The sequence below is a fragment of the Hypanus sabinus genome, chromosome 6, assembly GCF_030144855.1.
Source record: "Hypanus sabinus isolate sHypSab1 chromosome 6, sHypSab1.hap1, whole genome shotgun sequence".
NCBI lineage: Eukaryota > Metazoa > Chordata > Chondrichthyes > Myliobatiformes > Dasyatidae > Hypanus > Hypanus sabinus.
The window spans coordinates 85,690,303-85,706,789 of NC_082711.1; the positions used below are offsets into that span (position 1 = coordinate 85,690,303).

A 16,487-nucleotide genomic window follows, 5' to 3' on the forward strand; every position below is an offset into this window, starting at 1 on the left:
CAGAGCATGGCTCGCATGCACTCTCTAGTGTACACATAACTTAGTTCGAAGTCAATGCTCTGCTTGGCAGACTATAGTGACAGAGCGGGAAACATTACTTTTGTATAAGTCATGGTAGACATTTCTGTTAAGTCCAGCTTGTGTATAGCTTATTGTTTATCTTATCACCATAAGTAACTCCATGATTTAGCAGGTGAGTTTGGAATGCATTGCTTCAGAGAATTAAATGAGACATTTTTGTCTCTTTAATTATCCTGTTTCAAATTCAGAATCAGGGTTTTAATATTACCGGCATACATCGTGAAATTTGTTAACTTTGCGGCAGCAGTACAATGCGATACATGATAATACAGAAAAAATAAGTATATGTCTATTAAATAATTAAGTTAAAATAAGTAGTGCAAAAACCGTAATTTAAAAAAATGTAGTATTCATGGGTTCAATGTCCATTTGGATGGCAGAGGGGAAGAAGCTGTTCAGAATTGCTGAGTGTGTGGCTCCATACTTCTGTACCTCCTTCTTGAGAAGAGGGCTTGTCCTGGGATCCTTAATGATGGATGCCACCTTTCTGAGGCAGCACTCCTTGAAAATGTCTTGAATACTATGAAGGCTAGTACCCAAAAGTTCACGTATTTTCAAAGTATACTATCTCACTCCCCACACAAAAAAAACAAATGAAAATGGAGCGGGCACTTCCAAATCCCTCCTACACGAAAAAAAGAAAGATTGGGTGAAAAACACCAGATCCAAAACATAGAAAAACCTGAAGAACACTCTCTGGACCCAGTGGGAGACCTCTCCCTCTCCACAGCAGATTGATCAGAAAACAGGCAGCTGGCATGCACCCTCCGCATTTGCATTGATGCTTCAATTTCCCTCATTGCTTTAATCAGCAAAATGGAGTGGAACAATGGCTTGCATCCCATCCTGCAGCCTTCCGGCCAGAAAGTTCGTAAATGCTGCCTCTCTTCCGGAATCCTCTTCGAGACTGCAGAGCAGTGAAACACAGAAAAAATAAGTTTATGTATATTATGTAATTAAGTTAAAATAAGTATATTTCAATCTCCCTTGTCGCTTTAATTGACAAGCATTGAAATGGAGTCGAATATTTGCTTATAGTCATGAGGTTCGCATGTGCAGCCACTGCCTCCTGGAACCCTCTCAGAAAGAGGAGAACGGGCTCCATCAGTTCCAGAATCACATCCAAGATGAAAAAAACAAATGTAGAAGTGAAATATATAGTTTCATGATCTATCCAGAAGATGTTGACTGAAGGAGCATTGTAGACTGGCTCCATCTTAACCAACTTCATCCACAATGGAGCTGACTAATTTTACAACTTTCTGCAACTTTAGTCCTGTGCAGTAGCTCTTCCACCCCCCCCCCACCCCACACCAGTACCAGACAGTGATGTAGTCAGTCAGAATACTCTCCACGCTACATCTAGAGAAGTTTCAGACCAAATCTGTGAAACGTCCAATGAAATATAGCTACTGTCTTGCCTTCTTTATAGCTGTGTTAATATGTTGTGACTGTGTTAGGTCCTCAGAGATACTGACACCCAGGGACTTGAAATTGCTCACTTCCTCCACTTCTGAGCCACACAGTCATGGGTGTAGAGAGAGTCGAGGAGTGGGCTAAGCACACATCCCTGTGGTGCCCCTGTGTTGATTGTCAGCGAGGTGGAGATGTTACTTCCAATCCTCACAGATTGTAGTCTTCTGGTTAGGATGTCAAGGATCCAGTTGCAGAGGGAGATACAGAAGGCCCTGGTTCCGTAGCTTTTTAATCAGAACTGTAGGAATGATTGTGTTCAATGCTGAGCTATAGTCAATAAGCAGCATCTTATGTTACATGTTGAATAGTACAGCTCAATTGGAAACTGATATGCATGCAACATGGATTGGTAAATTTTTCATAACTAAGTTCTTAAAGTTTCATTTGCATTATTTAAGTAAAAGTCACTAATGCCTGTATCTTGCATTACTGTGTGAATTGTAATAATATACTTTTCTTTACAGGTATCAAAGAAGGTAGCAGATTTAATCCTGGAGAAGCAGGCTGCGTATGTGAAGGTAAAAGGTCATTAAATAATGGGCGAGTAATCACTTCTATCTAAAACAAGCAGGTCAAAACTGAATTTGGATTAAAATGAGATCAATAATATAATTGTATTTATTATATAACAGAAGTTTAAAATACAATCAATCTTTTCATTTTTTTGGATGATCTTGTGAACTTTCATCGTCTCTTTAGAATTGTATAATTTGTATTACAATATATATCAATATCATATGTAATTCATTGCTCACTTAACTGTATTGAAATAAGAAAACTGCTTCTCAAAGGTATTGTTCTTGGAGCAAATATAGGTGCAGAAGTACGGAATACAGTCCCTTGAGTTTGCTTTACCAATTGTTGATCTGGATTTTATTTTGCTGTCTCTAGCATAATCCTTGATCCCTGCATCATTGGATAATCAATCAGCTATGGCCTTTAATGTGCTTAATGACATAGCATCCTCAGCTCTTCATGGTAGAAAATTACAAAGATTTACATCCCAACTGAAGAAGAAATTCTCTTGCTTTTTCCCTGCTCTCATCTATTGTATTGTCCACTCCGAATATTGTTTTCAGTAAGAAAGCCTCTTATTCTTGTGAAATCCAGAGAAAAGGCCCATCTAAAACTTATTTCAAAGATTGAGTTTACAACATGCTGATTGAAGCTGAAGACTGAATATAATTTGGACTTGGAAAAAAATAATAACATTGTTCATTTAAGAATAGTTGCCAGAGGATAGGCAAGGGTACTACTTAAAAAGTAACTAAATATTCAAAAGAAATGTTATTTATCAAAATATATTCTTGTAGGAGCTTGAAAGAGTTACATCACTACAAACTAATCTTCAATTGGCAGCAGTCATATGTACAAATGCCAGAAGGTAAGAGATGACAGTACTTCAAAAGCCCTGTATTTGTTGTTATTTCTGTAATAAATGTGTACTTTTGTTATTTTTTTGTGATGGATCATCAAAATAATTGTTCTAAGAGATTACTGTATTTGAAGTGGGTTTTCAAAGGATTACTTTTCTGCATTGGAATGTGTATAAGCAAAAGTCAGTAGAAGTCTTGGTCTTAAAGATAAATGAAATTGGTAATTAATAATGATAAATGCAAGTTTATCATTATAAATTATTCTTTATAAATAAATTCTTGAAATAGAAAAATGAAGAGGAATTAGTTTATTATTGTCACATGTACTGAGATACAGTGGCAAAACTTGTTTTGCATGGCATCCATACATTTCATTTCAAAATGTGTGCATCATGGATGTACAGGGGAAAATCATAGAATGCAATATATAGTGTTAAAATTACAAGTAAAGGGCAGTCCAGGGAGAAAATATGGTGTAGGGGTTATGATGAGGTTGACTGTGAGGTCAAGAGTTTATTTTTACTGTATAAGATGTTATTCAAGAGTTTTATAACATGAGGAAAGAATTGTCCTTGGGCCTCATGGTGCTCGTTTTCTGGATTTTGTATCTTCTGCCTGATGGAGGGAGAAGAGAGCTGGAGTGGAGTGATCTTTTATTTTGACTGCTTTTCTGAGGCCACAAGAAGTATAGACATTGAGGGGAGGCTGGTTTTTATGATGGTCATGTGTTGTCCTGCCTTTAAATTATGACTTAAGTGCAGCACTGAGAAATAATCCTTCTGTAGAAAAAAAACAGCAAATTAAATGTAACACTTGAACACAGAGCATGTCATGCAGCATTTGTGGGAAGTGAAATGGCATTGATGTTTTGTATCTAAACTGACCGTAAGACATCAGAGCAGAATTGGGCCATTCAGCCCATTGAGTCTGCTCCAACATTCAATCATGTCTGATTCACTTTCCCTCTCAACCCTGTTCTTCCTTCTCCCTATAACCTTTGACACCCTTACTAATCAAGAGGTTATCAACTTTTGCTTAAATGTAACCAATAACTTGGCCTCCACAGCCATCCATGAAGGAAGAGAAAATACAGAGCTAAATGCTTTACAGGGCACCTAACAATAATATCAACACCATTAGATTGAGGGGGAAAAAAAAAGTTAAGAAAAGATTGTTTTATAGGTAGTGATCCTGATTCATCATATTGTCAACCAGAATGGCAATTGTAGTACTGAGGACAAGTTCAAAGATACATTTTCTGGAATGATGAGTCAAAGAGTGAAGTAATACGTGATTATTTAGTTGTCTCAGAATTAAGGATTCTCTAAGGAAACATTATTACAGTATGAAATAATTTTGTGTTTACATTTTATGGGAGACAGTTCAGTTGAAAACTAGGGCCTGAAGTTGAAATAAAGTGGATAGTGTAACCATGGGCGGTAGATTGGCTCAGGTAAATTGAAAATAAGATTATAAACTCAACTGGCAGGTCAACAAAGGGGAGTAATTATTTGCATGCCACCAAATTCTCAAACATGTACAGAATACTGGGGGATAAAAACTACTGAAGTGATGCACCATGGGTATTTTACATTTAAAAGAACCACTGTCAAAAGGAGCAAGCCTGAGAATTTGAAGCATTAAAAAAACTTGGATAGAAATGGGCCAAATTGTCAGTGAATTAGCAAGGGATAGTATAGAAACATGCCGTGACAAATATTTGTCTGAAATGGACAAAAACAGAAAAAAAAATGGAAATGAATGGACTATAAGACATTAGTTCAGAATTAGGCCATTCAACCCAGCTAGTATGCTCTGCCATTGCTGATTTATCCCTCTTGTCCCCGTTCTTCTGCCTTCTCCACATAATCTTTGACACCCTAACTAATCAAAAATCTATCAACCTCCACTTTAAACATACCCAGTCACTTATCCTCCACAGATGTGTATGGCAATGAATTCCTCAAATTCATCACCCTCTGGCTAAAGAAACTCCTCTTTATCTCTGTTCTAAAGGGATGTCCTTATATTCTGAGGCTGTGACCTCTGGTCCTATTCTCCGCTATTATAGGAAACATACTCTTCATGTACGCTCTATCTAGATTTTTCAATATTCAATAGGTTTCAATGTGATTTCCCCCCTCGTTCTTCCAAACTCCAGTGGGTATGGACCTAGAGCCATCAAACACTCCTCGTACAACGACCCTTTCATTCCTGGGATCATTCTCATGAGCCTTCTTGGGATCCTCTCCAGTGCCAACACATCCTTTCTCAGACAACTCTCACCACTGCTCTCAATACTCCAGTGCAGTATGATCAATGCCTTATAAAGCCTCAGCATTACATCCTTGCTTTTATAATTGAGTACTCTCGAAATGAATACTAATATTGCATTTGCCTTCCTTTACCATCGACTCCACCTGCTAGTTAACCTTTAGGGAATCTTGCACAAGGCCCCCCAAGTCCCTTTGCACCTCTGATTTCTGAATTTGCTCCCTGTTTAGAAAGTTGTCTATGCCTTTACTCCTTCTGCCAAAGTGAATGACCATATACTTCCATACACTGTATTCTATCTGCCACTTCTTCAAGTCCTTCCTTCTGCAAACTCATTGCCTCCTCAAAGCTAACCGCAACTTCACTTATTTTTCTATCATTGCAAACTTGACTATTAATTCTATTATCTAAATCATTGACAGGTGATGTGAAAGTGAGCAGGTCCAGCATTGACCCCTGTGGAACATCATTTGTTACCGACAACCAACCAGAAAAGACCCTTTCATTCCCAATCTGCCTTCTGCCAGTCAGTCAATCTAATACCTTTCTTGTAATACCATAAACTCTTAACTTACTTAGCAGGCTTCTATGGTGTTTTGTCAAAGGCCTTTTGAAGTAGTTGAGTATTAAACTGTAGATGGCAAAATATGGTATGACAATCAAATCTGTGGGGGTAATTGGCATTTATGATTATGGGGCAGGTGGATTGTTCAGCAGAGGAGGTTTCAGGCAGTGTTTGTAATTATTAGGGTATGAGATAATCTGTAACAGTGGATATTTAAAAAAAACATCTACCTGGGTGAGGAATGATACCAGTGACACTAAAGCATTGGTTTAGGTAGGATGGAACCATTTAAATTATTCAAGCTTAATAGTGGTCCTCTTAGTCCTGGTTTGGTATTATTTTAGTGCTTATAAGCTTGATCGGACTTTTACAGCTTTACTTTTTGGGGGGGGGGGGGGAGGGGGAACCTGCCTCTATAAACACCAGCTTTTTTGCTTGATTATCAATATTTTTTTGCCTTTCCCTCTATTTTCTGCCCATGGTCTTTTACTTAACCTGAAGTAATGCTACAAACATAAAACTTGACAACCGTGCATTAAGCAAGTATTTTTATCTTAACAAGGGAAGTATCAAAATAATGGATATCATCAAATAACAGTAGAGGTTCAGTGGAGTAAAACTGGATAAATCTCCAGATTCTAACAGGCTATGTTCCAGGATTCCAAAAGATCTCATTACAGACGAAGTAGATGCATTACTGATCATCCACAAGTTCTTGAAGTCTACAAAAATTCCCTCATATTGGAAAAATAGTAATTGCTTGATGCTGCACTTAAGGGCCACATTGAAACTTAAATCATGGACAGTGTAAATTCAACCTGAACCTGCGGACTACACTACTTTTGATTTGTGAACTGATTATCTTTAGTCATTCTATTTCTGGTGTACATACACAGCCCATGATACTTTCTGACTGACCTGAGAATTGAGGCCCTCCAGAATTTTAATACTTTTTTTCAAAAACTAAGAATCATATGCAAAATCCTTAAGCTTAAGCAAGTTATTTCTTTCCTTCCCCATTAGTCAAACTTATCAGCTCTTCATTCCATTTACTTCCTTTCTCTTCAAGCAGCAGCTTTTCCTGGTCTTTGGCTAGGTTGACTGATCTGCTCCGAGAGAACAATCATTTCCTGAGATCATGCTTCACAGCTCACAGGCTGAGTACGTTTGGCTCCAAACCTTGCTTGCACAGGCTTCGACAGCATAAGATGGAACAAATGTCAATGGACATTCTTGAGATGCCTGACCTGCATAGTTCTTCCAACATTTTGTGTGCATTGCTTTGGATTTCCAGCATCTGCAGATTTTCTTGTGTTTGTGGTTCTTGAGATGCTGCCTGACTTGACCTGTCCCATCCAGCGAATGTTCTCCCAGTGATTGTGTGGGTTTTCTCCAAGTGTCTGGTTTCCTCTCACATCCAAAAGACTGGTTAGTAAGTTGCGGGCATGCTACATCGGCACCAGAAGCATGGTGAAACTTGGCCCAGCACATCCTCAGACTGTGGTCGTTGATGCAGGCAATATAATTCACTGTGTTTCAATGGGCATGTGACAGATAATGCTAATCTTTGTAAAACTAACTCTATAAAACTAAAGCAGTTTTTAAAATCTTAAAACAGATCAACTGTGTCAATAAATACCAGCACTTAAATTAACAGACTTTGTTTAAAGCAGTGAAGCACCTGGAGATCTCATTAGTGCAGTAATTTAATAATAACTGGCAGCTACTGGCTTGGTCTGATCTAACCCGAGCCTAAGGATCTGAGTGTGTGCTTAGCTTGGGTTGTATGTACTTTGAAATTAAATAAAAAGACCTTAGGCTCAGGTCAAAGAACACACAGCCCAAGCCAAATGCATGCTTGTATCCTCTTGAGCTTGGGATGGAGTGTCTGGTTCTGAACTATTATTCAAGAAATAGGCCAGTTGACCAATTGGGATGATCTGTTGTTAACAACTGCTGCAATTTATCATTAAGATCTGATAACAGGCTATTCTGGAAAAACATAATACAATTAGACAGTCAAAGCAGTTTTAAGAGAGAAACTATGGCTAATTAAACTTTATTTGTAACTAGATTCTTGAAGGGAATCTAGTGGTTGTAAATTTGGATTTTCATATGGTATTTAGTAAGGCAACTCTTAAAAAATATTGCATAAAATAAGGGCACATTAGGGAAATATATTTGAATGGATAAATGTTAAGAGGCATAAAGATTGACTTACTGAAGTGTTACTCTTGTGGCACTGACAGAGGTATAAGTGGGTCTCTCAGCAGTTCACAGTATAGGTGGAAAGGGAACATGGGAATCAAAACCCAATGAGTTTAATAAGATCAAAGGTAATAGAGCCCTGGCGAGTTTAAGGGGAACTTGGAAATTAGAGCTCCGATATGTTCAAGGGAGAGTTTGAGCAAGGGAAGGGACCTGGAATGTTTGAAAGTAATGTGGGAAGCAGAAACAGGTGAGCCTGATGCTGAGCCATGGGGTTTTTGAACTGGGTGGGGAGGGACATCAGGGTTTTACTGTAAGTTTTGAGTTGCTCCTGAATTGTAATGAGGAACCTTTTGAAATGTTATCAAGATTTTGTTAGTTCATTTATATGATTGTTTAGTTTGTAACGCATTTGTCTTTTGTCTTGGTAGGCAGTTAAATATTGCGAAGGAAGGATTCACACAAGCTAGCTTGGGGCTACTGGCTAATCAAAGAAAAAGGCAGCTGCTGATTGGGCTGCTGAAGTCTTTGCGCACAATTAAAACACTGGTATGCATGTTTATTTATTTAAGTGAAATGTTTTGGTATTTTGATGTTCAATTAAATATTTTTGAATTTTTTTTATTATAGCAAAGAACTGATGTACGGTTAAGCGAGATGTTGGAGGTAAGCAATCAATATTCAAAAGCTTCTTAACTTAGTGCTATGGAAAGCTAATCCAGTTACCAGATTTCAACTCCACTTAAACCTTCTAACAGTCTTAATTATGTTAATGTAAACCCGTGTTCTTAATTGCTTATCTTTCCACGTGGCACTAGTCTTGCTCTTTCAGCCCCAAATTCAAATGAGACATAGGAACAGAATTAGGACAATTGGCCCATCATGTCTGTTTCGCTATTCTATCATAGCTGATTTACTAGCCCTCTTGAATGCTATCTGTCCTTCCACCTATCTTTGTATCATCCACAAACTTAGCTACAAAGCCATCGTCAATTCTGTCATCCAGATGATTAACATTTTAGATTAAAGGTAATGGATCCAGTACCAGTCACTGGAATGCCATTAGTCACAGGCAGCCAACCAGAAAAGGCCCCCTTTATTTCCGCTTTGTCCTGCTAGGCAGCCAAATTTCTATTTGAACCAGTATCTTTCCTGTAATACCATGGACCGTTGTCTTGTGTAGCAGTCTCACATGGCACCTTGTCAAAGGACTTGTGAAGATCCAAGTAAACAGCATCTACTGACTCTCCTTTGTCTATATTGCCTGTTACTTTGAAGAATTCTGATAGATTTGCATGGAAGATTTCCCCTAAAGGAAACCATGCTGATTTCGGCTTATTATGTGTCTCTGAATACCCCAAAACCTCATCCTTAATAATGAACTTAACGTTTTACCAACCACTGAAATCTGACTAACTGGCCTACAAATTACTGTCTTTTGCCTCCCTCCCTTCTTAAAGAGTGGAGTAAGATTTAAAATATTCCAGTCTTCCAGAACCATTCCAGAATCTAGTGATTCTTGAAAATCACCACTAATGCTTCCACAATCTCTTCAGCCACCTCTTTCAGAACCCCGGAATATAGTTCATCTAGCCCAGGTGACTTATTTACCTTCAGACCTTTCAACTTACCAAGCACCTCTCCTTAGTAGTAGCAACTACACTCAGTTCTGCCCCGACACTTTTCAATTGCTGGCATTTTGCTAGTGTCTTCCACAGTGAAGACTGATGCAAAGTCTGTCTGCCATTTCTTTGTCCCCATTACTCCCTCTCCAGTGTCATTTAACACTGGTCCAATATCCACTCTCAAATCTCTTTTACTCTTTATATGTAATCTGAAAAACAATTTGTTATCCTCTTTGATATTTTTAGCTCACATATCTTCACATTTCAGCTTTTCTCTTTTTGTTTTTTTAAATACCTTCTCTTGGTTTTTAAAAGGTTCACAATCCTCTAACTTATGACTAATATTTGTTATTTACCCTCTCTTTTGCTTTTAAGCTGTTTTTGACTTCCCTTGTCACACACAGTTGCCTTATCCTGCCTTTAGAATACTACTACATCTTTGGGATGTACCTATCTTTTGCCTTAAGAATTGCCGTAAAAACTCTAGTCATTGCTATTCTGCCATCATCCCTGCTGGGGTCCCCTTCCAGTGAATTTCGGCCAGCTCCTTTCTCATGGCTCTGTAATTCCTTTTACTGCATTAAAATACATATATATCTGAGTTCAGCTTCTCCCTCTTAAGCTGAAGGTGAATTCTATCATATTATGATCACTGTCTCCTAAGGGTTCCTTACACTTTCAAATCAAATCTGGTTCATAACAGAGCACACATTCCAGAATTGCCTTTTCCCTAGTGGGTGCAGCCATGAGCCACTCTAAAAAGCAATACTCTCTCTTGGGATTGAGCACCAACCTGATTTTCCCCATCTACCTGCATATTGAAATCCCCTATGACTATCATACCATTGTCTTTATTGCATGCCTCTTCTTTTCTCTGTTGAAACTTATAGACCACATCCTGGCTGCTGTTCAAGTCTTGTATATAAATCTCATCAGCTTCTTTTTACCCTTGCCATTTCTTAAATCTACCCAGAAGGATTCTACATCTTCTGATCCCATGTCACTTCTTTTTAAGGAGTTGATAAAATATGTTTCTTCTAAAATCTGTATTTGATAACTTGGATAATGATGCTAGAATTTCCTCTAAGTGAGGCTCACTTCTGACATTAGAACTTATCTCTTTCTGTTCTCCAATATCATTTTTCCAAGAAATTTCTGAGAAAATGATGTCTGATCTACTTGAGTGACTTTTTTTAATGGAGGAAACATTGAGGATGTTGAATGTAGTTTACATAGATTTCAGCAACCTTTCTGTTGTGTTCTGCGTGGCAAACTGCTCAAAGTAAAGTGAGGGTGGAAAATTGTTCTCAAATTGGTATAGTGACAGGAAGCAGAGGCTAAACTGATGCTTTTGTGTATCTTGGTTCAGGACTGTTGATCAACTCAGATGAGGGAAATATATTTGTGTCTCATGTAACAAACACTGGTGCTGACTATCTGTAATAATCCCAATCTGTTTTGTTTACCTTAGATAAATCCTGGTTTGTTTACCTGTTAATCTATCCCTCAATCTTCCCTCTTTCCAAGAAACCAACCTTAGCTTTTCTCGCAGCTAGAATTCTAATCCTAGCATTACTCTTGTAAATTTCTGTTGCATTATATCTAGTGGAAAACATGTTTCTTCTAATTCAAGCTATAGTTAAACTTTCGTTGTAACATGAAAGAACTACTGAATGTATACTGGCTGTAGGTAACAGCAGTCAAGCTCATTGCACTTCTATGTATCCCCCATCATCCTCCTAATCCTTTTAGATACTTTCCAGCTTTTAAATTCTATAATTGAATCTGCTCCATCATAATGCATAATGATTTAAAGCAGCCCCATAACAATAGATGTCTTTTTTTTGCTACGTTGGCATGTAGTCGATTCAAAATTAAACTTGCAATTTGGTCTGCCAAGGCCTTGATTTTCAAAATGTGTAATCAGTGGAAGCAGAAATCAATTAAGTAGTGCTGTGCAGAACTGTTTAATTTGATCAGTTGAATGCAAGCTGCTGTTTCTTCAGCTCCGTCGCGTTCTGGTCAAGGCACATTTTAAATATTGGTGTTCCATTCTGCTTACTGACTTCTTGTAACAACCTGGATGGCAGTTCAAGGAAATAAAATAGAATAGAACTTCATTGTCTTTGCTCGAGACAACGGGATTGTGATGCTACTCCAGTCCGTGCAAAACGGATATTTGCAATGCACGCAGAATAGCTTAATTTTTTAAAAACACCCTGTATTAACATGTCACAAGTGACTTTGTCCATAACATTCAAAGGCCATTGGCAAACTGGTGTAACATCAGTCAGCTGCACAATAGCCCCAGGGAAGAAGTTGTTTTCAGTCTTACTATCTTGGCTAAGATGTTTCTGTTTCTCCAAGCAGATGGCAGGATATTGAACAGATATGTCAGGGATGGGATGGATCTTTAATGTTGTTTTGGGCATCGAGAATTGTAGATTGTCTCCTGGTCCAGCAGTTGAGTCTCCGTGACGTGCTAAGCTGTTCTAATCACTGTTGGGGTGATTTGCGATCTGTTTTACTGCAGCTGAAGTACCACCCTGTCATTCTGTATGTCAGTATGTTCTCTATCACGCAGCCTTAAAAGTAGGCCAGCAATTTTTGGAGTAGATTAGCACCACAGGTAGTATATTCACTGTTGTGCCATCCCTACTATTGAGGTTGTGTTGACTGACTAAGAGAGTTCCTCGGTGACATTCATCTCCAAAAACTTGAAACTGGAGACCCACTTAAGAATAGAGGTGCTTGTTCGGGACCTCCTGGCTTCCTGAAGTCAATAATCATTTATCTTGATGCTGACTAATAGGTTGTGGTTCTTGCACCAATCAGACAGTTTCAGCATCTCCCTCTGTATGCTATTTGTTTTCGCCTGTGACTAGGCCAAGTGCAAATTTGATGAATGACTTTGTAACCTGAGAAGGAGTGCAGTCATAGGTGAAGAGAGAGTAGAGATGTGGGCTCATTACACATCCCTGTGGGGCACTGGTGTTCAGGGTTGGTGTGCATTTGCCATCTGGGTAGTTTCACCATCTGGGTATGATTAGTGGGGAAGTTCAAGATCTGATTACAGGTTGATGTGCCAAGACCTAGACTGTGGAGCTTAACCGTCAGCTTGTTTGGTAGTATTGTGTTAAAGACCGAGCTGTAATCAATGAAAAGCATCCTGCCAGAGTATCTTTATGCTCCAGGTATTTCACGATAGTGAAGGGTGATAGAAATAGTGTCTTTGTTTGATCTATTCACCTTGTAGGCAAACTGGACTGGTGCTGGTCCAAGGTTTCAATGGGTACATTTAATGTCAGAGAAATGCATTCTGTATACATCCCGAAATTCTTTTTCTTTGCAAACATCCATGAAAACAGAAGAGTGCCCCAAAGAATGAATGAGAGTTAAATGTTAGAACTCCAAACTCCCCCCAACTCCCCCCACCCATGCACCACGCACAAGCAACAACAAGGCAACAACCCCACCAGCAAAAAAAACATTGGCACCCCCACCAAGCACTCAAGTGTGCAGCAAAGCAACAATAAAGACACAGACTTGCAGTACCCCAAAGTCTATTTGTTCACCCAGTATTCAACATACCACAGGCTTTCTCCCTAATAAGGGAAAAGGAGGTGTTCCCATTTCACAGCGAGAGGGGAGGCATAACACCATAAATCAGCGAGATGTTTTGATAAAAGTCTTTTGCATCACTTTTACCAAGCTCTGTGCCTCTGGGCAAGCAGCAAGCCCACTGCTTCCAATCTTTCTTGTTCTCCCGCGACGCATCAGTCGTCGCCAGTGGCACCAGTGTCGAACTTACCTGCCTCCAGAGCCACAAAAATCCAGCACCCTGAAGGCACGTTAGGCTTCTAGACTGCGCCCTTGGCATATCAAAAAGCAGCTGGTCGTGAGGCCCTGAGAGCGGGTCCCATTCCCGCAAAGAACCAAAATCAGAGTGTAACTCCAGGTCAGGGTCTTCAAAAGAACCTTGAAATGGAAAAAAGTGATAGCCAGGATTATGCCCTTGATGTGGGACATGACCAGTCTTTCCAAACACTTGGCAACCATGGGAGTGAGTGATACCGACAATCATTAAGATATGTTGCTGCTGAAATCCTGGAAATTAGCATGATAGTTGCTGCTTTGAAGCATCCCAGAATCCTAACCTGGGACAGCGAGAGGTTGTAAATACCTGTCAGAACTTCCGCCAGTTGGTCAGTGCAATCCCTGACGACCTGTACGGATATGTTGTCTGCTTTGCTACTCTGCGTGCATTGACATTATGGAGTACATGCCTCACCTCATGTACGTTCAGTGCTGGTGCAGTTCCTCCGTCCGAGTTAAGGCCCTCATCACTGGTTCCTTCTTGTTCTTATCAAAGCGAGCAAAGTTGCTTAGTTCTTCGTCTAAGTTCTTAGTTCTTCGTCATGGCATCACCATGAGCCGAGCAGGTAAGCTTTTCTTTGTAATCTGAGATGGATCTGATGCTTTCCCAAACATGTTGGCATGACACGTCACAATCTATACCTTCTGTCTATACACAGTGGTCTTGATGCCTCTCAAGATTCAATCTGGCCTCACTGCATGCTTTGGCATCACTGGGTCTGTAAGCAATGTCACAAGCTTTGAGCAGGTTCCATACCTCATTGTTCATCCATGGCTTCTGGTTGGAGAATACCTGGATGTTTTTGGTGGTGATGACATTGTCTATGCAGAATTTGATGTAGTATGTAGTCATGGTTGGGTATTCCTCCCAATCAGGGGTTCCCAATCCTTTTTATGCCATGGACCCTTGCCATTAATCAAGGGGTCCGTGGACACTATTGAAGACTGGTGATGGCTCCCTTGGGCCACACTGGTGCTATTCTGATGGTTGGTTTCTCCTTGCTGCTATTGGATACGTTGGTATCAGATGTAAAGACAGATGTTTGGGCAATCCCACGTGAGATCATGGGAAAGGTCCTATATGCACTTACAATGAACTTAGGAAATAAAGTTTTAAGGTTAGCCTGATTAAAATTGTTAGTTACAATGAAGATACCATCACTGTTCTTGATTGAGCAGCTGAGGCTCGAGCACTAATTCCTGTGGTACCCAATTAGTCAGAAACAGTCAACTGAGGTGGACCTGTTTATTGCTATTCTTTATTTGCTAGCTGTTAACCAACTCTGCCTTCACACTTGTATACTACCCTGTTCACCAGCCTTTCGTGTGGGATATCATTACTCTACTCAGGAGTGAGGGATAGAGCCTCCTCCAGTTTTAATAAAGATTTTCTAAACTGAGTTTCAAATAATTTTACCTCAATGATTTTTGTTATTAAGGAAGAAGATTATCCTGGTGCAATACAGCTCTGTTTGGAATGTCAGAAAGCAGCTAGTACATTTAAACACTACAGTTGCATAAGGTAAGTCTGACCTACAAATCTACATTTGAAATAACTAATATTGAAAAGCTATCGCTTTTCTTCAAACTTTTTCAAGCTTTATAATAAATGGCTCAGGTATTTTAATGTGGTTAAATGGTGCTGGAACACAGTGCAGTGCAGGAAATACTTTTGAATGTAGTCTTGGAAAATGTACTTTCATTAGTTGACAGAACATTTGGGCAGCAATTAGTATTGATGATTCACAGTTTCAGTGATCTAGGTGTGACCCTGATCTCTATTGTTGTCAGTGTGGATGTTGCAAATTCTCCTGATGATCGCATGCATCGTCATCCTCCCCACACCTCCAAGAGTGTGGCAATGGGATTGCTGAGAGCCACATAAACTTGTTGAGCTGAATGGTCTCCTTGTGTAACGAAAGAGGAATATTAAACATGAGAAATACAAAAATTGACTGTATAATTATTTGAAATCCATTTATAATTTGAGGTGAAGTATTACCATTGTAGATGAATATAATGGGATACTTTGAAGGTGGTCTTAAGAGGGAAAATCATAGCGATATCTTCATATAAGAAAAAATAAGGAATAAAACATTAGAGGAATATCAAAAAGTAAATGAATATTGTAATTTCTGTGACCTTAAGTCCAGGTAAGAGATTGATATTTTAAATGCTAAATATACTATTCAAGCTGACTACAAGTTTTTATTTTGTAATCTCAATTATAAACAATTTTGTAACTATCTCTTTATTTAAGTTCAAAGAAAATCTTCCATCCAAATGTTATTCAGCCTTCATGGAATATTGGCATCTGGTTCATCAGCTTCAATTTTTGCTTTGAAAGTAAATTCCTCTTTCTGTTTAGAATGTTTGCTCCATTTCCATATGAGGTGCAAAGCGTGAAATGCCCACAAAATTTTGTCAGATGATAGTTTGAATCAGTAATTGAATTATTTGTAATTCTTTGTGCTAAATCTGGCATCTCTTTTCAAGAAATGTTAACTTGTGATCCTCTCTAAAATTTGGCATGCAATTGCTATTTGTTTGGAGTGCAAATAACTGGTGCGTAATGGTGACAAAGGTAAACATTGGTTTATTTGAAGTTCTGGGAGCAATAAGGCTGGTTACATTGAATAAATACAGTGTAATTTGTGATGTAAATTCAATCTCTAATTCTCTAAGTTCATATCTTTTGTGACAGCATACAACCTGTAATATGTAGTATCGTACCTTTGTCAACTTAGTTCTTTGATATTTTCTCTTTCATTTGAGATTCACTCTGTTCCTGCATTCACACCACCTTAAAATTCTGGTACTCCATCATTCATAAACATGTTAACTGTTTGTTTCAGCCATGACATACATACAATGGTAACTCTGATTCACCTGTTCCCAAAGTTCCGGAGTTTACTTATATTTCCATTTAAACTCTTGAAACTCCCTTAATTTTAATGTCTTAAACTTTCATGTGGCCTTGCTAATCCCTTTCATAGAATCATTCCT

General features: G+C 38.8%; 1 protein-coding gene across 2 annotated transcripts in view; it reads left to right on the plus strand.

Moving 5' to 3' along the window:
- vps50 (VPS50 EARP/GARPII complex subunit) overlaps window positions 1-16,487 on the plus strand; it is a 200,031-nt gene that overhangs the window by 51,639 nt on the left and 131,905 nt on the right. For both annotated transcript variants that reach the window (XM_059972546.1, XM_059972548.1), the window contains exons 5-9: window positions 2,022-2,075; window positions 2,871-2,941; window positions 8,412-8,529; window positions 8,611-8,646; window positions 14,921-15,003. In XM_059972546.1, the coding sequence (XP_059828529.1) occupies window positions 2,022-2,075; window positions 2,871-2,941; window positions 8,412-8,529; window positions 8,611-8,646; window positions 14,921-15,003 (362 nt within the window). The remainder of the gene's footprint in view (window positions 1-2,021; window positions 2,076-2,870; window positions 2,942-8,411; window positions 8,530-8,610; window positions 8,647-14,920; window positions 15,004-16,487) is intronic.